This window comes from Leguminivora glycinivorella, chromosome 10 (genome assembly GCF_023078275.1).
Source record: "Leguminivora glycinivorella isolate SPB_JAAS2020 chromosome 10, LegGlyc_1.1, whole genome shotgun sequence".
Classification (NCBI taxonomy): domain Eukaryota; kingdom Metazoa; phylum Arthropoda; class Insecta; order Lepidoptera; family Tortricidae; genus Leguminivora; species Leguminivora glycinivorella.
In genome coordinates this window covers 9309106-9336537 of record NC_062980.1, presented here as the reverse complement: position 1 = coordinate 9336537, position 27432 = coordinate 9309106, and the positions used below count along the sequence as shown (strand labels likewise).

At 37.8% G+C, this 27432-nt stretch overlaps 1 protein-coding gene across 2 annotated transcripts; it reads right to left on the bottom strand.

The window, feature by feature from the left end:
* Positions 1-57: 57 nt before the first annotated feature.
* On the bottom strand, positions 58-27160 carry LOC125230053. 2 transcript variants are annotated; one of them, XM_048135038.1, is made up of 15 exons: positions 26880-27160; positions 18650-18876; positions 18292-18354; positions 17858-18072; positions 17419-17698; positions 17097-17221; positions 16718-17014; positions 15923-16062; positions 15067-15115; positions 14304-14393; positions 13639-13674; positions 12382-12426; positions 11510-11641; positions 2702-2902; positions 58-1944 (listed from the first exon to the last, which is right to left on the bottom strand). In XM_048135038.1, exons 1-15 carry the CDS (start codon positions 26935-26937, stop codon positions 1692-1694), a joined length of 2211 nt encoding a protein of 736 aa, XP_047990995.1. In that variant the 5' UTR covers positions 26938-27160; the 3' UTR covers positions 58-1691. The 2 variants fall into 2 exon arrangements, with proteins under 2 accessions (XP_047990995.1, XP_047990996.1); XM_048135039.1 differs by lacking the exons at positions 11510-11641; positions 12382-12426.
* Between the last annotated feature and the right edge of the window lie 272 nt (positions 27161-27432).

Genomic DNA, 27432 nt, shown 5'->3' with positions numbered 1-27432 from the left:
GTCACTATTGGACTCGAACCATAAGTACCTACCCTTAAGGTTGAAAGCCACATTTAGTGTAATTAGACAATTCTTATGATTCAATTATGACAAACAGGTCTGTTTGCAATACTATAATATTCTTATATGAAATTTATGTTATCCTTTATATTATGTTTTTATCACAGTTATTAGTGCAAATGTATTATGAGGAAATCCAAAGTTAGCGCTTCACAGTAGTACCTGATGCTTGATTTTCTACTGTTAAAATAACTTTTTTTTATAGTCGAATTCATAAATATGTGAACCTTTTTTCACCCTCTTGTAACCAGGTGTAAGTTAAGGTGAAAACATGTATACATATTTATGAACTCGACTTTACAATATCATTTAACACCAAATAAGAGTCGTCTGTCGTCACAACACAAATATTCTAAAACGGAAATTGTGCAATTTATTGTGGAATATGTGACGTTCCACAATAAAGGTACCTTATGACTAATGTCGATTGTCGCTATGTCGCGTATTAAGGCGTTACATTATATTGTAACATCGTTAACATCAGATGCAGCAACTGACTTAATGTACATTATGTACATATACTCGTGAAACGTCAACGTATGTACAGTGTAAGTCCCATCTACACGGATAAAAAGCTTCCGGCAGAGGTGACTGCTAGTTTCAATCCTGTGTATCAAATTCGTCAGGTCAGAGTCTTTGGACCACGGAAAGCTTGGTTGGCCACCGTGTAGCACGGCCTTAAACAGCCCAAGGAGAGAATTTTTCACCCTAATATACAAGGTGTTTAACCTTTTGAACTCTAAAGCGACTTAAAAATCATAAAACCCTCAATGACGTGGCAGGGTCAGAGGCGCGTTAGATTTAAAGATATAAACCTTACTGAAAATTGTAAAGGTTAACCTACAGTGTACGCCATAACCATAATCTAATATTTTGTGTACATGACTAGGTACGACAGCTTTGATGTATTGGGTTCGAAAGGTTTAAGTATAGCTAAATGCCTGTAGATAGCTATTTGTATAAAAAATATTAGGTAGCTTCTCTCCTTGGCTTGGCGTGGCCAATGATTATGATGAAACGTATCTCGTACCTGTCTAATATACAGTAAATGGGAAGTGAGGTATAAAGTACTAATAATGTAGGTATCGAATAATGTATATTGTGCCTAGTATTATTATTTACAATGGAAATGTTACGTGAAATTGTAAGTTCAAGTTCGGTGTGATTAAATGTTTTTTTTTTTTAATTAGGAATAATCTTATTATTCTCCAAAACCTCCCATTTTAAGTCGATGTTGCATTTGGCTAGTCCACCTGCGGACGGTTCTATTTAAATTCGGAAAATTTGGTAATGAAGTTTTTTTTTTATTTCTCTTTGATACTCAAGAAAAAGAAAACCAAAATTTCGTTATTTAAGTATTTCATGTAATGTAGATTGTTGACCAAAATAACATGTTTATGAAATACATTGATTAAATGAAATAAAATAATACAAGGTGACAAAAATATGATTTATATCAAATCGAAATTAAAATTATAAACTTTTTTTGTCAAAAAAATGTAACAAACATTGATCTGCCATTTTATAATAATGATGATTAGAGGCAAATAAGAAAATACTTAGAAACAGGTAGTAACTATCTAACATTAAAAATATTTATAATAAAAATAACGTCATTTTAAATAGCTATGTTACTTCTGCATCTTTTGCTGATATTGTTGATTTCTCAACTGATATTCTTCGACTGACATGGAGGGCCGTCTCTTCGCAAACGCGACACTATGCAAGGAGTTTTTCAGCGATTCCATACTACGGGCGTGCGTCTTAGGGGACACCAAAATGTCATTGGCCAAATATGGGCGATAATGTTTCACTTGGTCTTCTGATGTGACTTCTATTTTTGTATTTGTTAACATCATGCTATTCATCTCTGAAGATTGACGTCTAAAAAATACTCTAGTTAAGGAAATTCATAAAGGTACAGTCAACCAATTGGAACCCTAGGCCACTGTAGAACTATGTCATAGTGACGTTATAAATCAGATTGTAAGAAATCTCTTACTGCTTGTCATTTTGACATGGTTGTAGAGTGGCCTAGGGTTCCAATTGGTTGACTGTACAGTCACGTGGAAAATATAGAGTCATTACCTATATTCATACACTTGACTCTACCTACTTAATTTCGACGGAGCATTCTTGTTTGGTGTGTAGGTATCGCTTGGCTCGCATTTTAGCACAATTTTTCTTGCCCATATGTTACGGACGAAAATATATATCGCTTAACTTCAAACTTGGGTAAGTCCATTTTGCTTTAAAGTTGATTTTATGTATAAAAATATATGTAATCTGAAAAAGAATCAACGTTATGGCAGAATGGATTTACAAGAGTTTGAAGTTAACCTCTCGTACCGCTTAGGATCAGATCTGCTCCATATTGTTTTAACTTTAACATGTTTATTATGTACGTTAACTAGACATATTCAAATGATTAATGAATCTACTTGCAGCAATAGCGATATAATAACGTGAGTACAATCGTAGATTCATTAATTATGTTTGTTATGACTAATATATGAATAACAATTTTTTGACAGGCGCATTCGAAAGGTTAAGCGGCACATAATTATATATGTCTATGCTTGACGTTAAAATATAATGTTTAACTGAATGAACGAATCGTAAACAGAAGTAACAAGCTTACTTGAATTCCTTCAAAGTTGGTGCCCAACATATTTCCTCATCAGCCTCGAGGAATCGGAACAGTTCGGGTCGTTTGCGATTTACCGTGACGTGCAAATCCACACCGGACTCGAAAGCGCCTGGTCGTGAGAAGGCAGTGTTCCTGCGAATAATCTTGGACACGGGGGCCCAGGCCACTGAACTGGGGTCTATGCGTACAGTCCTACAACAAGAGCAGATTCATAATTTCATCATCATCTCAGAGACATTTTTGGCTACAGCAACGTTCTGCCGTTGACGGCATCGCTGGTGTCAGCTCAGATGACTGACGTAGCCGAGTTTTACATGTGCGACGTGGTTCGGTGCCTATTAATTTTGAGGGATAATAAATACCGTAGATAAAAGTATTCGTTTATAAATACAGCTAATCATATTATTACACAATTTATTTTTATGTCTTTCCCATCACGGAAACCATGGATTACTTCGGACCTTTGGGAAGCGTGCGCGAAGCCGTAACCAATACGTAGAGGCTCTTTTGACATTCTAATGTTATGTAAGGGGTACACCGTTATTCATTTGTATAGATTATAATAATTAGCACTCTACTAATTTAAAATAATTTATACGTGTTGGCGACAGTTCCGCCGACACCTCGAATTAACTCCCCAGCAACAGCGATGACGTCCACCGTCGCGTCACCGGACCGGTTACCGGCGACGGGAACGAACGGCCGGCCCGCGGGGGACGGCAGAACAAAAATTCGCTCGCTTAACGCGCTACCCATGTCGCGCCGCGTCAAAAATAATTGTTAAATATATAATCTTTGTATTGAAGAACCAGTAATTAAAATAGTGTTTACAGTCCGCTATCGTTTCACTCAGCAGTCTAGATATCCTGGATTCAAGCATACCTAACACACGAACTAGGCACTAGACGCAACATATGGTCCTTATCTCACCGAAGAAGAAGATACGAAGATTTTTTTTTCTGAAGTCGGCCGACCACGAGAGCGCCGTTCTTCGATCATCAGCATCACCATCCGTCGATCTTCACTGTCTTCAGGCCAGCCGCTTATGCCAGGGAGTACCTACACTCGTAAGACAACGGCAGCCCAAATACATCAACGACGGACTTAGGTATTGCGAAGGACACCGAGCGAACATACTACGAGATAAGAAGCAATCAATTACGTACCTTGTGCAGGAAATAATCAAAAGTGAGACCGAAGTGCAATAGAAACAGGAGCCCACAATCTACTGGACATAATCAGGAAAGCATAACTGTGAAGTCTTTCCAATTCCTATTACTTAATTAAACTCGGTTATTTTCATTTAAATTATTATTTCCAGACCATAGCATTTATTACATTTCTCAAATAGTATTATTACACGTAATTGTGCAGCTTAACATTGCTTCGATCTCAATATATAACAACATAAATATTATTTCAAATTCAAATTCATAATTCAATAACTAAATTCACGAATAAGAAATAATCTAAATCATTGCAATTCAATCGAACTATAATCATTTATTATTTACACATAAAATAATCATACCTATTCATTATATTTATGTACAACATAATAATTTCAATACCTAATATATAATAATTTCAAAAATATACATTAATCAACGGTATCTAATTGTTTAAAGTTTCAATTTCATACGTAAATAAAGTAAACTGCTAAGTAACATAGATTAAAACAATAAGATAACGTATTTATTTACAGCTGTGTTTACTTATTCATAAGTAAGTAAAATCAAGCAAAACATCAACCTAATTTTATTAACAATTCCATTTTATTCAATCTTATTATCATAACTAAAATTCATATTGCTAAGTCATTCAATATTCAACGAAATATTCCATACCTAGTTTCATAGTCAATAGGTGGGTATACCTATAACATAGTGCATACCAATAGCCAGAGCGGCTTCGCACCTAATATTATAAGCGCCTTAAGAAAGTGCGCGGGCAAATCTTTCATTGACATTTTTAAATTGCTATAAAATAATCATCAGTCATTAAAATCTTAGTCTGGAATTGTTAACTATTGCTATATATTTTCATCGGTGAATTGCAAAGTGATTAGCGCTTATAATAAGTTGTATTTTCTTCATTTTAATATTGTCACTGCATAATGGCTACCGAAATAAAATGCAAAGAATTAATAAAGAAACGCGCTTCAATTAAGGCGAAGCTTACACAGTTTATTGCTTATTTAAATACTGCTAAAACTTGCGAACGACTTAGTGATTCGCAGTTAATAAAATCCATAATCCTACGGACCAAATTGACAAGTAAGTGTGAACAAATGTTGCCACAGTTTGGCCAGTGTCGTTCTTATCGATATTAAAATTATTATTACATCGTAGATTTAAGGTGCACCCAGACGGGACAATCAAATTGGCAATTTGATCTTTTAATCAATATGCCAACTTTTTTGTGATTTCGACAGATCAAAAGGTCTGTAGACCCCTAATTAGATATAAAATGTTAATTTCAAACCAGCAATAATGTAAATGAAATTTATATATTTATTATGATAGTTTATTGAATCTTTACAAATGAATTATTACAATTATTGTGTTTTTAGGGTTCCGTAGTCAACTAGGAACCCTTATAGTTTCGCCATGTCTGTCTGTCCGTCCGTCCGTCCGTCCGTCCGTCCGCGGATAATCTCAGTAACCGTTAGCACTAGAAAGCTGAAATTTGGTACCAATATGTGTATCAATCACGCCAACAAAGTGCAAAAATAAAAAATGGAAAAAAATGTTTTATTAGGATACCCCCCGTACATGTAAAGTGGGGGCAGATTTTTTTTTTCATTCCAACCCCAACGTGTGATATATTGTTGGATAGGTATTTAAAAATGAATAAGGGTTTACTAATATCATTTTTTAATAATATTAATATTTTCGGAAATAATCGCTCCTAAAGGAAAAAAAGTGCGTCCCCCCCCCTCTAACTTTTGAACCATATGTTTAAAAAATATGAAAAAAATCACAAAAGTAGAACTTTATAAAAACTTTTTAGGAAAATTGTTTTGAACTTGACAGGTTCAGTAGTTTTTGAGAAAAATACGGAAAACTACGGAACCCTACACTGAGCGTGGCCCGACACGCTCTTGGCCGGTTTTTTTAAATAGTCCCAACAATATGGTCAATCTTTTCAAGAAAAAAAGCGGGTATATTGAGAAATTACAGCCATTACAGCCGAAAGATGGAAAGATTGTGTAAATCACATAATAAAAACCGAGGACAAAATGTTACAACTCGACCATTTAGTGGACAATGTCTCGGATCGTTTTATTATAAATGTAACTGATGATGATGATGATGATGAAGATGACGAAATAACGGAGCCTGGGAATGAATAATATTTTTTAATAAAGACTAGTTATCGTCGGACAACATATTTCTTTTTTACCTACTGGTTTGGATACCTTTTTATGCTGTAAAACTAGTGGGTAAAAACGCATTTTATCCATCCACTACATCGAAAACCGAACAAACCAACATTTTTGATTTAAACTAGTTTGTTATTTGTACTTTACAACTTGTCGATATATTGTTATCGACATATACCCTTCACTATTTTTATTTCACTGTTCCTGGTAACATTTCATCTGTCAGTCATTTGTCAATTTAGTCCGCAGGATTGTGAATTTTAGTTTAGTGGAATTAGACATGCGCATTAAAAAATTAGATGATTCGTACGATTCTTTTGATAATTACCAGAGCGAATTGGAGATGCTGGTTGAGGATCCTGCTGAGCAGTATGCTGAGCGCGAGCTGTTCGAGCGGTCTTACTACAAAGAGATTGCCGCCGCTCGGGAGCTGGTGGACAGGCATCGCAGCCAACACGCCAAGGAGGCTCAATCCGAGGTAGGCTCCAATGAATGCCCAACGGTAGTGTCTAATAAACACGGTAATGTAAGGTTGCCAAAAATCAATTTACCACATTTCAGCGGCGGCTATCAGAATTGGCTGGAGTTTAAAGACATTTATGTTTCCTTAATTCATACTGAGACAAGTATCGACAACATAAACAAGTTTCACTACCTGCGCGCCTCTCTTCATGGAAGCGCGGCCTTGGTGATTAGGAGTTTGGACTTTAAGGGCGATAACTACGATGCCGCTTGGAAGCTCCTTTGTGAACGATACGACAATAAACAGTTGCTTGTCAACAATCACGTCCAGGCACTGTTTAATGTTGAGCAAGTGCATAAAGAGTCCAGCGTGGCATTGCGACAGATTGTTGACAACACGAAAAAGAATTTAAATGCCTTAGCGACTCTTGACCAGCCAGTACAACACTGGGATACATTAATTATCCACATCATGGCAGCCAAATTAGACGGAGTCACAAGCAGGGAATGGGAGGAACATAGGAATCAGCTGACCAACCCTCCTGCACTTAGTGATTTCATAACCTTTCTTAGCAATAGGTGCAATCTTTTGGAAACCTTAGAGGAAGCCAAACATAATAGGGCTAGGACGGACACGTTCGTCAACAACAAATCAAAAAGCCTTGTGGCTTCAACAAGTAACGTCAGTAAGCCTAAAACTTACAACATAACTTGCCCCTTATGTAATAAAGCTCACTACGTCTTTAACTGCGACACTTTCAGGGCTTTGCCAGTGGAGCAACGGATGCTCAAGGCCAAGGAGTTTAAAGTGTGCCTAAATTGCTTAGGCCCCGGGCATAACGAGGGTAAGTGCAAACTTAGTCACTGCAAATATTGCAAGACCAAGCACAACACACTTCTTCACGTCCATGCTGAACCTAATAGGGCCACGTCAGAGCACATAGCCTTTTCCGCGAATGCCCACGATGATGACGAGTCCGAACACGTCTTGCTTTCAACAGCCCTAGTCAATGTACGCGATAGTGGCGGAAAATTGCATAGCGTTAGGGTCTTATTAGATAACGGCAGTACATCTAACTACATAACTCGGGACTTAGCTGAGAGGCTTAAACTGCCACTTAAAAATAAAAATTCAACTGTTACCGTGCTTGAAAAGCTTGAATCAAGTATAACCCAAATGCTCTCATGCTCTCTTAAATTCCCGCGGAGTCTTCTGATGGAGGTTTTAGCACTGACATAAAGTGCAGCATATTGTCCGATATTACGTCACCAATACCTCATACTTACATTGACGTAACGAACATACCTATGCCTTCGGGAATTCGACTCGCCGATCCTTCATACACCGAACCTGCTGACATTGAAATTCTTCTTGGGGCTAAGATGTTCTGGAGAGTTCTCGGCAGTAATCGCATAATGTTTGGCGAAGACGATCCCTTCCTCGTAGAGACAAAGCTAGGTTGGCTCTTAGTAGGTGCCATAGATCAACCTAGCTCTGTCAAACCAGTTTGCTTGTTCGTGAATGACAAGCAAACTGACTCGTCTCTTACAAAGTTTTGGGAGCTTGATACTATATCCCCAAAACATGATTTCACACCGGACGAAAACGTATGTGAAGAGCTCTTCAATAAAACCACCAAGAGAAATGAAGATGGGCGCTTCGTAGTCACTGTTCCTCTTAAGGAGTCTCCCGATGTCTTAGGAGACTCATTTGGGATGGCCAAGCGTAGGTTTTTATCGCTCGAACGTAGGTTAGATAGGGATTCTGTATTAAAGGAACGTTACGTAAAGTTCATGGAGGAATATGAGGTTTTGGGTCACATGAGTGAAATTCTGCCTTGCAGTTCATTGCCGTCATATTATTTGCCCCACCACGCCGTATTAAGAGAGTCTAGCACTACTACTAAGCTTCGGGTGGTCTTCGACGCGTCAGCTGCCACTATGTCGGGGAAATCGTTTAACGACATCCAACTTATAGGACCTCGTGTTCAGGAAGACTTATTTTCCATCTTACTACGGTTTCGCCAACATAAATATGTAGTGTCAGCTGACATCGAGAAAATGTACCGGCAAATCCTTGTGAAAAAGGAGATTCTTCAGGCGGTTGGTGAGGATCCATGTCAAAAAGAAGGTGTAGATCTCAGCGAGAACGAGCTGTCTAAAACATTGGGTCTTAATTGGAAATGCGCTCAAGACAGTCTTATCTACGTTTCGCATAGACATCTCGTTGCCAAAGGTAGTGACTAAAAGACACATTCTTTCAGCCATAGCCCAAATCTTCGACCCTCTAGGATTAGTAACGCCTTGTATAGTGCAAGCAAAAATACTAATGCAGAAACTGTGGGTGAACAAATGCTCCTGGGATGATCCTCTTACAGGAGACATACTTACATCCTGGGAACACTTCGTAAAATCTCTGCCTTATCTTAATCACATTCATATACCTCGCTGGGTCATATGCGATACTCCTACGGCAGTTGATTTCCACGTTTTCACTGATGCCTCGGAGAAAGCATACGGAGCTTGCCTGTACGTCCGCTCCGTGGCCGGGGATGGCTCAGTGAGTGTTCATCTACTAGCGTCTAAAAGTAAAGTCGCGCCAATTAAATCCACAACTATACCTCGTCTTGAGCTTTGCGGGGCCTTATTAGGTGCAAGATTATATAAAAAGGTTCTTGAGTCACTTACTCAGAGACCAGATCATTGCGTGTTTTGGTGTGACTCGATGATAGTCATGGGTTGGTTATCGTCATCGCCTTCTTCATTGCGTCCTTTTGTGAAAAACCGGATATCAGAGATCCAGGAAAGCACCAATGCCGCTAGTTGGCGCTACGTGCCCTCAAAAGAGAATCCTGCAGATCTGGTGTCTCGAGGTTTAGGTGCCGACCTCATAATGAACTGTTCGTTATGGTGGTCGGGGCCATCCTTCTTGAAGCAGGACATGGCCTACTGGCCGACTGCTCCAAAGTCTGGTAACCAGTCTCAACTGCCAGAGATAATACCAGCTAAATCGTTTGTCGCATGTCCCGCTCCTGATAACTCTTGCAATCCGATAGATACCTTAATTAAAAACAAATCATCCTATTCAACCTTGCAACGTATAATAGCTTATGTTCTTAGATTCATCCACAATTGCAAAAAAGAAAATACAAGAAAAACTGATGGTCTTAGCCTCCTTGAGCTAGAATCGGCTTCAGCTGTACTTCTTCGTACGTCTCAAAAGGATTCCTTTCCTGATGAGTACGAACTTCTTAAAACAGGTAAACCATTACCAAAGAAAAGCCGACTTAGCTCGCTGACGCCATTCTTCGATTCAGGACTTATCAGAGTCGGAGGCCGACTCGTCAACTCATTTTATGACTATGGCACAAAGCATCCCATAGCCATCTGTAGCAAGCATCATGTAACAAAGCTACTTTTTAAAATGTTTCATTTACGTCTTCTTCACGCGCCTCCTCAGTTACTTTTAGCAACTATAAAACTTAATTACTGGCCGCTTGGAGGAAGAAACTTGACAAAACGGGTTGTCCATACTTGTCTCAGATGCGTCAGGTTAAAAGGTGAAACAGTGCAACCAGTTATGGGTAACTTGCCGAAAGAAAGGTTGCACCTTGAATATCCGTTCCTTGAAACAGGCACCGATTATGCCGGTCCAATTCTTATAGCTGACCGCAAGGTAGGGGATGTAGGCTCGTAAAGGCCTACATTTGCATATTTGTGTGTTTAGCATCCAAGGCACTTCATTTGGAGCTTGTTTCGGATTTAACCAAAGAGGCTTTTATGGCAGCTCTAAACCGATTTATTGGTCGTCGTGGCAAGCCAAGAGTAATATTCTCCGATAACGGCACGACCTTTGTTGGCACTTTCAATGAGCTCTCCAATCTTTTGAAACAAGACTTTGCGAAAGATATGGCTGACGCTCATATCAACTTCTCGTTCATCCCAGCATACACACCTCACTTCGGAGGTATTTGGGAATCTGCTGTAAAGTCGGTAAAGTACCACCTGCGACGAACCTTAGGTCTTACACATCTCACTTACGAGCTATTGGCAACGTGCTTAGTTAAGATCGAAGCGATTTTAAACTCACGTCCTCTTACGCCACTTTCTAATGATCCCTCTGATCTAACCTTCTTAAGCCCAGCTCACCTTTTAATTGGAAGGCCCCTCACGTCCTTGCCTTATCCTCATGTCATGGACCGGAAGATCACCTCACTTCAAAGGTACCAACGTATTGAGTTCCTGAAACAGCACTTCTGGAATCGGTTCTCCAATGAATACATCAGCAGCCTGCAACAGAGAACCAAATGGCAGAGCTCGAAGGGCACACTTCACGTCGGAACCATGGTCGTCATCAAGGACAAAACCTTACCGCCTCTTATGTGGCTCCTTGGCCGCATCATCCAAGTGCTGCCTGGCAGAGATGGCATCGCACGAGTAGCCGACATAAAGACGAAGAAGGGAGTAATTCGTCGAGCCTTCAACACGATTTGCCCTCTGCCCATCCAAGACCTTGAAGACCCACGCTCTTCAACGCCGGGAGTACATGTTGGCGACAGTTCCGCCGACACCTCGAATTAACTCCCCAGCAACAGCGATGACGTCCACCGTCGCGTCACCGGACCGGTTACCGGCGACGGGAACGAACGGCCGGCCCGCGGGGGACGGCAGAACAAAAATTCGCTCGCTTAACGCGCTACCCATGTCGCGCCGCGTCAAAAATAATTGTTAAATATATAATCTTTGTATTGAAGAACCAGTAATTAAAATAGTGTTTACAGTCCGCTATCGTTTCACTCAGCAGTCTAGATATCCTGGATTCAAGCATACCTAACACACGAATTAGGCACTAGACGCAACAATACGGTAATGAAATAATCAATTGACATAATAAGTGAGCACGATAGCTACATGACAACAAGAATAAAGAAAAAAAATAAAAAAAAACAAACCTTAGATTATCATTACTGTCATCGTCTTCGTTTTCTAAATCCCAATCGCTAGGTTTAAAAAAACCAGTTGCTTTCCGTTTAATTTTCTTTGCTTGGTGGGTGGAGGAATCAGGGGCTGCAATAGACACTTGCCTAAAAAAAACAAAATAATTTAAAATAAAAACCGCTTTTACGTAGCCGTTAGTGATATCATTCACTGAAAGTCTATATAATGATTTTAAGACTTCGTAGTTATTTAAGTGTCCATTTTCAAGTCAATAATGTGTTTATTTAGGTATCCGCATGTTTTGTACGTTCGCTATAAGGTTAAAAAAAACTGCACGGATTTTCATGCGGTTTTTACTTTCCACTTATTGACTCGACAGTACGATCCCTCGCTAAAGCCTCCGCCACACATAAAGGTATCGAGACAAATCTTATTGGTTTAACGATACTGTGTAATTAATTAGAGATTTTTGTTTGTAATTACCTAAGTAAATAAATAAAAAAATAAATGATAGCGTAGCGTTAGCGGAGCGCAATGATAGCGGTGCGCCGGACGAATTATGGCGTTCCGCTCACAATCCGCGCATTCCGCTCGCGCTCGTTAGTTCCCGCCGGCGTACGCTGGGCGCAACGTCAGCGTTCGTCCGGCGCACCGCTATCAATGCGCTCCGGTAACGCTCCGCCTACGCTCTCAAATCAAAACGAGCATGTGTGACTGAGCTTTAAGTTCAGGGTTCCATTATTTATAATCCTTTGCTTCGTACCAATTCTTCAATATGCGTCCTCATCGTAAATATGTTATTTTGCCGAATCACCATATATAAATCCAATTAAAGGTTTTGGGACTGATTAATCAAATCAATAGGGACAAGGAAAACAAGACATACCTATTTTTGAAGTTGTGCAACTTTTGGGCGTCCGAGTGTGTGAACCTAGGTTTTAAAACACAAAAAAATAAATAAATACAAAACAAAAAAATGCATTTTCGTCCAGTAAAAATAAACTGGGTAGTGTACCAAGAGGGCAATCCAGACTGGGAGGGTATTTCAACAATGAAAATAATTATAAGTCTTTTGTATTATAAACTAGAAACTAGAGTGCTTTATCTGTCCACTGTACACATATGACACGCGTTTTCAGTGGACACATATGGCACTTTAGTTAATAGGTAATGTAAAAGATGGCAAATATTTCAATAAAGTGGTTGAAACTTTCTCACATTCGGGATTGCTCCTACCTTATCTTCGTTCTATTCGTATAGCTCAAATATGTTCCTTCGGGAAATTCACATTTCTAGGCTTTCAAATGTTGACACAGGGCCATACTTCACGAGAAAGGACACCTTCTCTAAGGCCCTCGGCACACAAAGCGCAAGAGACAGAGACCCGCAAGCGTATCGTTATACGCGCGTAGACTGAGAGCGCTACGTAGCGTAGATCCGTAGCGCTCTACAGCCTGACAAAAAAGAGTAGACCGTATACATATGTGAACACAGAACAGTTTTGCATGTGGAAATATTGTGTCACTTTTGTATGAGAAAAGTTAAGTGTTGCTATGATAAAAAAAAATCTACTATTTTTTGTCAAGCTGTACACCTAATGAGATTGAACGATTTACTTACGTGAAGCTTGGTGTCCGGTGGCCTAGCCTAGTGAGATAAAGCCTATCGCGTCGATGCGTCGTTTTAGCACTTACAGAATAAGTACAAGCGTATACATACACTTACGCTTGATTCAAGTAAAGTACAGTATCGTTCTTTGGAGAAATAACACAGATCTAAACGATTTATTCATGCTTCAAAAGAAATGTTTAAGTAGGTACTCATCCTCAGGAAGGCAATGAGGTTGTCGATGCAAAAGAAATACGTAGATGCTTAAATTTTGTTAACAAATTATATCCTTGGTAATTTTGACTAGGTACTGGTAGTCACCGGTAGTCGATTCATGAGAGTTGGTAATGTTGGTATGAATGGAATTAAATAAACTGATTGTATGGGTGACACCTGTATCGATATGTTACAGATACAGTCGTAACTTTTAATGGTTAATCTGTCTCAGTCACACACATGCATACTTTAATTCGTGCCAACTCTTGTGAATCGACCAGTATTTAATTAGACATATATATGTATAAGAAAGTCGTACTTTTTGAAACGAAGTTCTGCGTCAGTGAAAGCAGCTCTGAAAAAAAAGAACATGATTTAAAAAAATATTCTGTGTAGCATTTAGTTAACACAAAGTAAACAGTTTCACAATAAAAATAAAATCAAGCACATATTTAATAATGTTTCGAGTAGGTAGGTACCTAATTAAAACATTACCCGATGACATGTCAGGTCACAGTCAGCGTAATTAGTTATTTAATCACAAATTATTACAAACCAAAGGAAATATCATCACATCACATCTCGGATTGGTAGGTACAAAGAGGATCGAGTATTATAGAGAGTTACTGTTAAAGTAAAATGTGTAATCACAGTGCATAGACTGCCATCTCTCGACACAAGCTTAAAACTTTTGAACCTCAGTTTTGACAATTTGGCCCATATTAGATATGTGTTAAAATGTCAAATATTAATATTAGCGCCATCTAGCCGAGCGTTCCCCAAAGGTGTAACGCCATCTAGGCCACCGTACCTTTTTCTCTAGGGCTTTGAGGTACGTTTTTTTTCTTAGACTTAATCCGTCTTTATGGAGTTACATATGTTTTTGGTAGGTATGATACTCTTAGACGGACACGGTGAAATCGAAACTAGAGGCAAGTACTCCCAGTTACCTACGGAACTCTAAATATTATACTTAGCCCATACTTTCTCGGGTTGAACAAAATTGCATCGTGCTTAGCTCTTGATATGCCACGTACGACCTCGCCGGCAAAACTGGTACTGTCAGTGTGGTATCTGATGGAAATAAATTGTATTATTGACCAGGGTTGCAAAAAAACGGTTTTTTTTCTGGCTTGAAAAAAAACATGAAAAAAAACCGTGAAAAAAACAGTTTTATTTCAGGAGTATGTTTTTTTTCTAAAGTACGAAATCTCAAAATTTGCAAAGTAGTTAATACTTTTATACGGTTTTTTAGACTTAATGTTAACTATTAAACGAATTTAATCAAATAACAATACAATACAATACACAATAATAATTTCTGGTCTTATAAAAGTAACATTTACGAAATCTGTAGTTGGTAGTTATCACTATTTACTGTTGGCAACACCACCGCCTCTCCACGCTACACGCAGCATCGGGGATTCCCCAATAGACGTTTGTATACTGAATGTTAATTGAATTAAAACGTACGTTATTGTTATTGAAACACGTTACAACTCACGAAAAACCGTTATTGTCGTATTATTTGTTAATCTGAAAGAAAACCATATTTAGAAAAAAAACCATGGTGCTCGGTTTTTTTTCATGTTTTTTTTTCATAATTCTGAAAAAAAGCATTTTGTTTTTTTTTCTATTTACAACCCTATTATTGACATAGCGTATTACTTGCTAAATACATTATTTAATGTAATTACCTAAAACTTTATAGAAACACTGAAAATATTAGTTAGTAAGTATTACGTACTTTAAAAACTGCTTTATTTCCGCTTCCTGGTCCGAATCTATCGAATACTCTGAAATGTTAATTAATGTATCTAAGTAAATTTCATGGCTTAGTTTATTGGATAGTGAAGTGACCCTGCCTGCTGCTGTCCCTATCCCGGCTTCGAATCCCAGTCAGGGTATTTATTTATGTGATCAGCACATATATTAGTTCCGGAGTCATGGATGTTTTCTATGTATTTAGGTATTTGTATATTATAATTATCAGGGAGCGTACTTTTCGTGCCGATGACATCAATTTGACGTCACGCTCCATATAGGATGATCACAAATTGTTTTATTGTAAATTATTAATCATTAGTCATTAATCATTTTAAGTTATGAATTTCTTTGCATGGTAATGAATGCAAGAAGGATGGTGTGCTTTACGTTAGAGAGGAATTCTCTTTTCTACGTATTTATTGTAATGTGTTTTTAACAATACTATTTAATTAAAGTTATTTATAAAAACAAATCAAATCATTGTATTCACGTTTCTCATTTCAAGTAGGTATTATTTATGCCACATGTAAATGGACTACTGTATTTGAAGTAATTTGTACACGATTAAAATGATTGACGACTAATGATTAATAATTTACAATAAAACTATTTGGGATCACCCTATACGGAGCGTGACGTCAGATTAATGTCATCGGCATGAAAAGTACGCTCCCTGATAATTATACTTATATATCTTTGTCCAACCCAAGCCTTCTTGAGCTTACCGTGGGGCTTAGTCAATCTGTGTAAAAAAATATCCAATAATAATTTATTTAATATCTACTTACCTGCTGCTAGTCTGCTACTATCAAATTACTCGGTACATTTATATTTACCTGAAGCATTCGAAGACTCCTTTGATGCTAATTGCAATATTTCTGCCGGGAATGTGTCAACTTTATGGATGTATACACCATCTTCTAATTTATAATCCGCTTTCAGGTCTGTTTCTAAGCAGTAATCGCCTCTTACGAATCTGTAACGTTACTTTGAATTAACCTTTTTGAACGCTTAATTTCATAAACTTGAACATCACTCAGACGCCAAACTCGCGGCGCCTGCGCGGGCGCCGCTTGCGCTAAGCTAAACTATACTTGCAAGTGTCACAGTTACTTTGACAGAGACTGCTAGTAGGTATTCAAATCTAGACGCAGTACGCAAAGATTAGTAATGACGAATAAAGTGTTCTTGACGTTTACTAAACTATGTTATATAATGTGTTGCAAAAATAGTACCTGTGTGCGTAGCCGAATGCACAAACGCTTCACGAATCGTGAGCGAATCGTGAAGCGTTTGGGCATTCAACTACGCACACTGCAGTATATACAGCAGTATGATGACTTATGAACTACGATTATATCTAATAGTTCATAAGTCATCATAAGTATAAATATGTATGTGAGTAAGCCGCACGCGCTTAACCATGTTTTTAGTTCTGAATAAATCGCCATTGAAGTAAAATCGTGTTTCTTTATATCGCATTAAGAAATAAAATTGGCGCAGTCAGTAGGATACGAACCTACGCTTCCAAAGGGAATCTGATTTCCAATCAGACACCGATATATCAGGTAGATGTACTCACATTTTTATGTATTATCTTATCACGCGAAGCTGGAATTGGAATTACTTACTTTTTCAGGTCATATTCTGAACTCACTTCTCCAGGATAAGGCACGTCTGTAAGTGGTATATAATATGGTTTTTCAGGTTTAACTACGAGACTTTCTGATTCTCTCACAGATATCAAGTCGTGTTTATCCTTGTAGTACTCTTCTGGCTCATAATGGTATTCTGATACATCGAAATCATTATTTTCATGTTCACTTTCCGGTGGTTGTTGATCACCGGGCCGTGATGACTTTGCGTCATCTTGACTCTTAGATTTTTGACCTTTTGCCATATTAGGTGCGGTTCCTTTCTTCATGAACCTTTTAAGCCATATAATATTATATTAAACAAGTGATATCAAAGACAAATACTGAACGAATGATCAAAATGATTAATTCCTACCTTGCGGTGGCATGGAGGTGCAAATCGTTTGAAACTGGTTCTTCCTCACCTTCAGCAGTTTCGAGTGCTTCAAGCATTGCATTTTCGCGTATCTGTATTTCCAAGAATACTCTGGCGATTACTTCCTAAAAGGACAGAACCAAATAAAGTATTATGTATGCTTGCGATAATAAAATGAAATGCGATATACAGGGTGGTTCCTGATGATTAACCTAACTGCGTGTCGAATTTAACGGAAAACAAAAAAAACACGGTGTATATAATCGCTCACTTATCTAATATCTACGGCTAGTAGGTAAATACGGGCTGTCTATAGAAATACCTCCCAAAACGCTTCTCCCAGTGCGAAGAGGTCTTCAATGTGTCCATGTATATATTCATGTGCACCTCGATTTATCATTATATCTTGACAGTCTATGTTCAAAATCCCAGCCTGATAAATAATGATATCTTGTTTCGGAGATTCATACCAAGTCTCAACACGTTCAATTTTACGCAGAGTGCCATCTCCGTCTATGAGCTGACCGAATGCTACATATTTGTGTAGCATCCAAGGGGATGGTTGAAGAAGGACGAAAAATTGAGTTGAGCAATCCACATGCCTTTAAAAATGTTAGCGTAAAAATACATTTTGTTAGTAGGTACCTATGTTAAAAAGAGAATTTATTTTAATGCTTTATGTGTTGGAAATGACGGAATAATTTACTAGTCAATTAGTACCTGTATTAAAAAAACTGTCGTAATATTGGATCGGGACTGACCTGCCAGCATTAGCCATGCAAAGCACTCCCCGTTTATCAGGCGGTACTATAAAATTTTCGCAATCCAGCTTCGTGCCTTTCAACCCGAAACCTCCACATTGTATCCAACCGTCTTTCACAATACGGTGCACTGGGGTGCCGCTGTACCCGCCTTTTGTAGCTTTGCACAAACGCAAGAAGTTTTCGCATGTATATGGTACTACATCGGCGTAGAGCTAAACATATCACATATCATTACTTTGACTTGGTAACTACATATATTGACCACTTCATAAATATACTAGTCTTGTCACATTTAAGTAGTTGTTAATAAGTATCATAAGGTTAAGTGATTGGACTCTTGGCGTATTTTCTAACAATGTAAGATTCATTATTCCGAAAACTTCAAACAAATAACGCCCAATATTCCGATCTCTAAGTCGTTATAAACTTACCATAAATATCAGCGTTCCAATGTGCTCATCATTTATCGATATGTGCATGAAAACTGTAGGTCTCTGTTAATATATAAATAAAACATAAGTAATTACAATTAAGCAAACACCACTTCATAAATACTGGTTTTTAAATAAATAGGTATTTCACTCCAACTACAATATTGACGATTGAGTTTGACCGATTTCGGCCATGGCGACCACTTCGACCCCTATGAATAGATAGAAGATACCTATTACTACGCCTACTTTCCACATAGGTATCTACTTACTACGATGAGTACCTATTTGAACTGCAGTAAGAACAATGAGCTTAATTTGTAACGAAAAACACTAAAGCTAGTGTTCAAAAACTTACACCAGAGCCTTTAATAAAATTTGAAAACTGTTTGACACTCTCGTAATAATAATTCAATGACAAATGGTATGTGTATTTCTTTGCAATTAAATCTGTTAGTTCCTTATCTCCGCCAATGATTTTATCATTCAGGAATACTACGACTTGAGACGTTAAGCAGTAGGCTTCACCACCGTATTGAATTTTTAAATCATTCCATACATGTGGCCAATCAACGCTAGTTACTCCTGAAAAAAAAATGGGCGAAATACAATAAACGATATTCGGTTATTTTAGTCCTGCGGCGCTGGCTATATTTTGGGCCCTAAGTTAAAAAAATATTAAAGTCGATTTTGTTTTCGTTTATAAATACATTGATAACATATAAATTTAACATTTCGTTTTGGGTCACATTCCTATGGTGCTTTTTTAGTAATTTGGTAATTTGTGGTTATAATTTTTAATTTGACCTAATGTGGTAAAAAAAATATTCGAGAGAAAAAATGTAACTGTATTGCATTTAGAATGATATTTTTAGCGTGTATACGTAGTTTGGGTCAATTTACTCGAGTGCTATATGACAATTTTTCATACCTAGCGAAACAGACCCAAAAAAATATTCATGTTAAAAAAAATAAGAAACGTCGCATTGCCTCCTTTAAATATATCAATAAACTGAAATTGTGTTTTCCTACTCCAGTGCTTGATAAAATTTGCGATAATTTAGCAAAAATAGGTTTTTACCATTCCAAAAAAATATTAAAGTTACAAGAGTTCTTATCTTATTAACTAAAAAGACAAGATAAATAAGATACGTGAATTTGGGTAAGTTTAATAGAATGCTTCGAAAAATAATACGGTATTAATATTTGCGTTCGATCAAGTCAAGCGAGCGCAGTGACGCGGGTAGTGTAGGTATTATGATACCGACCGCGCGGCCGTGGCGCGGCAGCGGGGAAGGGCAATGACCTCTCTCGACATTCGACAAATCGCATGTTGTGTACAAAACGCCAAAATTTATTTCAACTGTGCGCATCACGCTATTTAATGCTAAGCCTGAAAGGGTTGTATTTGATAAGACTACTAGAGTAACAATTTTAACTTAATATGCCTATTTTCCACATGCGTCAGTAAATAATTTAATTTATAAATAATAAATTTAGTATACATCGTGGAATATACTACTACTACTGCCAAATAAAATAATGCGATTTATCATCTAAGTACTTTAGACTTATATTTAAGCGTGTCACTCACTATGCAGGTAGCTGAGCGCTTATCTTTCAATATGAATCCACATACATAAAATATATATAATTCAATGAGCTAACACACGCGCCGCCGATTATTCATATTTTATTTTGAAGTACATGTGGGGATCGACGTTGGTACGAGATCATATTATATCGTAAAATGGTGAGGAATTTATATGTAGAAAATACAGGATTATAAAGCAAAATACAGGATGTACTTTTTATAACCGGCAATATTTAACGTGGTGAAGTCATATAACTGATATCGAATACAAAACACTAAACGCCCAATGGACTTGCCTCGCGTGACGTCACGTAGTGTTTTTAGGGTTCCGTAGTCAACTAGGAACCCTTATAGTTTCGCCATGTCTGTCTGTCCGTCCGTCCGTCCGTCCGCGGATAATCTCAGTAACCGTAAGCACTAGAAAGCTGAAATTTGGTAAAAATGTTTTGTTAGGGTACCCCCCCCCCCCCCTACATGTAAACTGGGGGCTGATATTTTTTTTCATTCCAACCCCAACGTGTGATATATTGTTGGATAGGTATTTAAAAATGAATAAGGGTTTACTTAGATCGTTTTTTGATAATATTAATATTTTCGGAAATAATCGCTCCTAAAGGAAAAAAAAGTGCGTCCCCCCCCCCCCTCTAACTTTTGAACCATATGTTTAAAAAATATGAAAAAAAAATTTATAAAGACTTTCTAGGAAAATTGTTTTGAACTTGATAGGTTCAGTAGTTTTTGAGAAAAATACGAAAAACTACGGAACCATATTTAACGTTTACTAACGAGAAAGAAAAATACACTGAGCGTGGCCCGACACGCTCTTGGCCGGTTTTTTAGATAAAAATTAAACGAAATCTTTCCTCAAATTACTATTAAGCCAATCTTATCCTATCCTACCTGTCGTTAAAACAAAGATGAAATAAAATAACTTAATTCTTTGCACTTAGAAAAATACACTTTGCTTTCTTAGAAAAATACGAAAAACTACGGAACCATATTTAACGTTTACTAACGAGAAAGAAAAATACACTGAGCGTGGCCCGACACGCTCTTGGCCGGTTTTTTAGATAAAAATTAAACGAAATCTTTCCTCAAATTACTATTAAGCCAATCTTATCCTATCCTACCTGTCGTTAAAACAAAGATGAAATAAAATAACTTGGTTGGTTGGTTGGTTAAATATAACTTATATATTTTCTTTAAGAATATCATATACTTTTAAATGAGCAATTCTTGTATATTCATTTATTTATCAATTCTATATTCTATTCTATTTTTCTATATAATATAAAGCTGCAACCCGACTGACATTTTTCCAATAATAGCCAGGAGATTTTGCAGGTGGCAGTATTTGGTGTGGCTGTGGTAGTATAGAGGTTGATCTTGCGACCCCGGAAAAATCCGACCGTCGGTCTACCGGTTCCGGGTAAAAAAATGTTGAACGGTCTGGCCAAACGGCAGGAGATAGCCGGGGGTGCTCGACCAAAATGTCATAGAGGACCCTGGGCAGTTTTTGACGCCGCCATTTTTTTTTTTTTTCAAAATGGCCGACTTTTTTTTGAAGATTTTTCAAGTTTGTCGTAGAGTGCTCAAATTTTTGTTGTAGAATCTCCAAGAGGCCTTGATTGGAATGAAATAAAAAAAATTGAAAAATACTACAAATGTGAGAAAACTGGCCACTTTTGTTTTGTATGGCAACTTTTAAACGGTAAGAGATAGCCGGGGCTGCTCGACCAAATGTCATACAGGGTTTTAAGTAGAAAAAAGTTTCATTAAAAAAATCAATATGGCTGACTTTTTTTTTTGAAAAATTTCAAAATGGTCCTAGCGCGCTGAGATTTGTCACGCGGGTGGACGGCCACCCGAAGATTAGCTTCGCTGAAATTTGTTATGTAGGGGTTCTCGGGGTTGGAAAATCGATCTAGCGTAGCCTTAGGTCCCGGAAAATGGCGAATTATGGAGTTTTAATGAGTTTTTCTTTCTCGTTAGTAAACGTTAAATATGGTCGTTAATTTCGCCCCGCGCACATCGGCTGCGCTTAGCTCAGTCGTACGAGGTCGGTCTAATGTTCGCAGACAGATTGCAGGTGTCAGGGTTTCGAATCCCGGCCAGAAATTAAGTTTTAATTTTTTGTTTTTTTTTTTTTGTTCTTGTATTTATAAGTTTTTTTTTCTAAAGACGTGATATAATAAAATAGAACCGAGCGAAGCTCGGTCGTCCAGATGTTTTAGGATATTATTTATTGATTGGCTGCAAGAAATGCCTAGGAGTATTGGCCGAACGGTAATTAACAAAAATTACACAGTCAAAAGGTTAATTGTCATTAACCATTAAAAATTAATGAACGCCAATTGTCATTAAAGTTAATGTATTTCGAAAAATAACAAACAAATTATCATCGTAATTAAAGAAATCGTCACGGTGAGTTCGTGGGTGAGCAGTATCAAGATAGAGCTGACACTGAGCTGACACTGGCTCGGCTGTACCTAGTAGAACTCAGGTTTGGTACAATATAGAGATTATATAAAGACACGCTGTTTTGGTACGACTCATCATGATAAGCGCTTGGGAAAGTAGTACCTAAGCTTTAGCTCATGCTGAACCCTGAGTCCTGTTAGCGTAGCCAGCGTTTTTGGGTATCTCTTTATGATATCACTGCATGATTTGTTTTGTTGATTTTTACGCTGGGTGACGTTTGCTCTTAACGCGGTTGTACAAAATGGCCGAGGCGATGCCAGTCACGGACGTCTGAAAACTGTCACGACTTCGAAACTAGTCTCCACAGTACTATATAAAAAGTTTTCACAAAACAACAGTTAAAGCTTTTGAAATGGTTGATACTGTAGGTATCTCGAAAATAATAGATACGTCATTTCCTTATTGAGGAATTATACTATGAAATAATAAAATCATCCCCTATCAAAAATAAACACGCCAGTGTTAAAGCCTGTTAAATGTATGGCAAAAACCATCGTTTTGAACTATGATTTTAATATATTATCCATAATTTTAAACAGGCCTATCACAGCTCTCGTTAAATATTACTTAGATACGAGAGACTAATACGATTGGTCGGCCGAAGGCAAGACAACTCATTGTGATTCGCTGAGACGCTGCTGCAAAAGAATACAAATAGATAAACCTTTTCATTAAACTTAACTATCCTATAATTTAATCTGGGGGCACGGCAGTACCCCCGCCAAGTCGAGCACGAAGCCAACACTGCCGTACCATCCTTTACTGGAACCATTTCGCCGCATTTTCAGGCCCCTATTTGAGAACCTCTGGATAAGACCGGAACGCAGAAATTTTCGTCGTCTAGTAAGCTATAATAACATACTTAAAACTCAAAATTGCAAGTCTGTACGTCGCAACACGGGTGGATAGCCGCCCCAAGATAAGTATACAAAAAGAAAATTTCTAAAAATTCAAAATGGCTGCCTTTGAACGCCAATTGAAATTTGTATGGAGGTTTTTTTTAATCGCCATGGCTCCGTAACGGTAAGAAAAAGGTTAAAGTGCTTGAACTAATGTTGTACATTTATCTTAGGTCCATCGAATGGCATTTACAAAATTTCAAAATGGCCGACTTTGAATTATTTTTTTTTTATCTTCGGTCCGAGCGCGGTAAAATTTGGCACGTGGTAAAAACGGGGGCCAAAAATAGGAATGAGAATTTTTTTTTTGGAAAAGTCAAAAACGGCGGCGAGAGGGGACAAAGTCAAATTTCCCAAAATCAAAGTCGGTCATTTTGAAATTGTGTAGTTCAAGCTTTTTTGACCTTTTTTCTACCGTTACGGAGATATGGTTATTAAAAAAAATCTTCCATACAAATTTCAATTTGCCCACAAAGGCCGCCATTTGAAATTTTTCAATAATATTCTTTTAATTTTAAATTCATTTATTTATAAACAACATAAAAATAATACAATAAACACTTAAATTAAAACTTACAATAAAACTTATAAATAAAATATTTGGCCCAGGTCTTGCTCGTTGGGTAAGGTGCCCAGAAGGTTGGCCGCATTGCCCCGCTGGATAGCAATGCTGATCCGCTGAGCAAGGTATTGACCAGCCCTCTGGTCACCAGAAGCGTCTATAAGGCGCTTAGATAGCTCCTTGTAGAGGCAACGCGCACTTGGCCCCCACGGCCCCATGGTTTCGACCCCAAACGCCGCAAATATGTAACTACTGCCGAGGGTGACATACTTGCGACGCTTGAGGTCTTCAGCCAATGATGCAGCCGCCCCAGCACCAACTTTGGTGCCTGGAACATGGGACGGCGCCAGGGTATCTACACAAGTAGCATCCCAGACAAGCGGCCGACCTATACTCCAAGGCACCAGCGTCATTCCGTCAGGCCTCTTGCCGTCAACCCTGGCCAGTCCATTGGGTTCGAGGACGGCCGGCACTTTTGCACTAACAAGGGCCCTCCGGATGACATCGTTGAGGCTGGCGTGGTTTGAATACTAATCCGTCGGCCGTCCACTCGTGTGCCAAATCTCAGCGCGCTAGGACCATTTTGAAATTTAAAAAAAAGTCGGCCATTTTGAATTTTTTTTAATACAACTTTTTTCTACTCCGAGATCTGTATGACATTTGGTCGAGCACCCCCGGCTATCTCTTACGATTTAAAAGTTGCCATACAAAACAAAAGTAGCCAGTTTTCTCACATTTGTCGCATTTTTCAATTTTTTTTTATTTCATTCTAATCAAGGCTGCTTGGAGATTCTACGACCAAAATTAGAGTGCTCTACGACAAACTTGAAAAATCGTCTAAAAAAGACGGTCATTTTGAAAAAAAAAAAATGGCAGCGTCAAAAACAACCCAGGGTCCTCTATGACATTTGGTCGAACACCCCTTGGCTATCTCCCGCCGTTTGGTCAGGCCGTCCAACATTTTTTTACCTGGAACAGGTAGAACGACGGTCGGATTTTTACAGGGTTGCAGGACAAACCTCTATACGGCCACACCAAACACTGCCACCGGCGGAACCTCCTTCTGGCTGTTTTTTGAAAAATGTCAGTCGTTTTGCAGCTTTATATTACACTAGCTTTTGCACGCGGCGTCGCTCGCGTTAGAAAGAGACAAAAAGTAGCCTATGTCACTCTCCATCCTTTCAACTATCTCCACTTTAAAAAATCACGTCAATTCGTCGCTCCGTTTTTCCGTGAAAGACGGAGAAACAAACAGACATACTTTCGCATTTATAATATTAGTATGGATAGATAAATGTAAGTAAAAAAAATACATACGTATTTTGATTACCATTTTTCTAAGGTAGGGTTAAATTCGAAACCAATTGAGGTAATGTCGAAAATCTGTAAAAAGGATACTAATGCCATATAATGAGAATAATTACAATAATGGCTACCGCAGTCTCACCACCTGTGTTTGCACACACGCGCGCGCACACAGACACACGCGGCGGGGGACTTTGTTTTATAAGGTGTACAGATATATTATGCCGCCGTGCGCTTCGTGTCCATTATAAATGAAAATTAAGGAAAATATAGGAAATAATATACAAGTTACAATTTATTGTTTTTGGGTTTTGTATCCATTTGCATCCATAAATATTTCCCGTCATAAAAATTACACCCTGTATTGTGGAACTAAAAACTGAAATCAATAGTTACAATAATATAATCACGGTGTATGAATAGGAGCGCCGGATCGAATTAGGTACTTCAATATCGGGACAAAAGGTTCTGGAGTTTCGAGGATTTCGTAGGGAAATGTAAAATAATAGTGCATTAGGGTAATTCCGAAAGTCGTCTAATTACGAAAGTCACATAAAAATCACCATTATTTCCATCATATCAAGATTCCCTCTTCGGAATTACCAGAGCATTTTTGTCATTCGGAATCACCCTAATGCACCATAATAAAAATTTACGATAGTTTAGCTAGTTTACTTCGTTTATTTTAGATAGTAGACCTTTACGTGTTTTCGACATTTATAATTGGTCTGTTTTCGTTACTAATGTAATAAAGTTCTTAAGGTTACCTACTATGTATAAGTTTTAATTGGGAAGACTTACAAAAAAATCGGGAGAATCCCGCCAAAGCCCGACCCTCTGGCAATCTTAAATTATGTATGACTGCGCACGAGAAGTAGGTACCTACGCCTCGTGTCACAGCGCGGCGTCGCGCCAGCGGCATGCGCCAACCTGATTGGCTATCGGTTGCGCGCCACACAGCGCAAAAATTTAAAATACTACTCTATTGCGTTGCGTTTTATTCTGCCAAATATTGAAAACCCATGGATGAAAGTGACCCAAATTAAAAATGATGACTTGATATCATTTTATAATAATATAGACGTCAACTTATTAACATGAAATTTTTTTTCAGGTTTTGACAGGGTTTTTATTAAAAAAATTTTTTTTTTATATATAAGCAATGGATAAAATGTGACACACTTTAAGAAAATATATATATAATAATGTCCTGAATGGTATAAGACTTCACTTACCAACTCTAATATTTTGTTAGGTGTTTTAGGGCCAATATTAGACATTTTTGAAATATCATTAAACCCATGGATGAAAATGACCCAAAATGCATATGTACATCGGCAACCACGTTGTTTTTATATAGATACAAATAATTTCTTCTCGAATATTTCTTTGACTGAACACTGCTTAAAAATAGAAATACCTAAATTTCGAGCTAAGCAAGTACCTAGGACGACGCAAAATGTTATTTTTATATTTGATCAATAGTCTAAAAACTATATGCAAAAAAGAAGCAACGTGAATATTATCGAAACCTCAAAAGCTATCGCTACCCGACTATTTCAGAGAATCACACTGTTGGTATGGTTGTACGCCGACGACATAAATCCCATAAGCTACGCTTCGACTACGCTCATAGCATCTTCCTTCTACACGCGTATTACGTTACGATATTTACTGTACAGTCACGCCTCCGCTCTGTGTGTCAACGGCCTTATATTTTACAACAGAAGTTAAATAGGTAACTTACCTCTTATAACTGGAGGTTCAAAGTAGTCTTTCCTGTACTTATAGAGACCATTTACCATATTGATACAATAAATATATTCCTTGGTAACTCTATTTCCAATAACCGTAAATTTTACTTGCTCAATCGGTTTTCCACTACCTTTTTCTTTCTTTGCTGGATAGTGAGGATTATTTATTGAATTATGTGCAGTTTTTATTTTGTTCGAGTAAGCATCTTTTATAAATCTTTCCCAAGGATGACTATGGGTCTTCTCTTTAGGCAGGATTTCATCAAGGTCAAGATTAAACATGGGATACATTATTTTTGTTAAAAAAAGTATTATTTTTGGGAGATATTAGATCGTTTGACACTGACTTGTCAAATAAGCATGTTATTTATTTTTTAAGGGCATTTCATGGTGCTTGTAATATAATAAGTAGCTAGAACAAAGGCGAAATAGCAATTTGAACAGTGGATGGAACCAAATCACACGACAGGACTACGTTAGAGCAAAGAGTAGTATAATATATATGAGAGTGGCAGAACACATGAAACTACTTAAGTTTCAGTGCCA

Coding starts and splice junctions, on each gene's coding strand:
- LOC125230053 (XM_048135038.1), bottom strand. CDS start 26,937: ATGGTAAATGGTCTCTATAAGTACAGGAAAGACTACTTTGAACCTCCA. Junction 16,063..16,717: donor TCAGAATATGACCTGAAAAA/GTAAGTAATTCC, acceptor GTAACGTTACAG/ATTCGTAAGAGGCGATTACT. Junction 11,642..12,381: donor TTGCACAACTTCAAAAATAG/GTATGTCTTGTT, acceptor TGTTTTTTTTAG/GCAAGTGTCTATTGCAGCCC.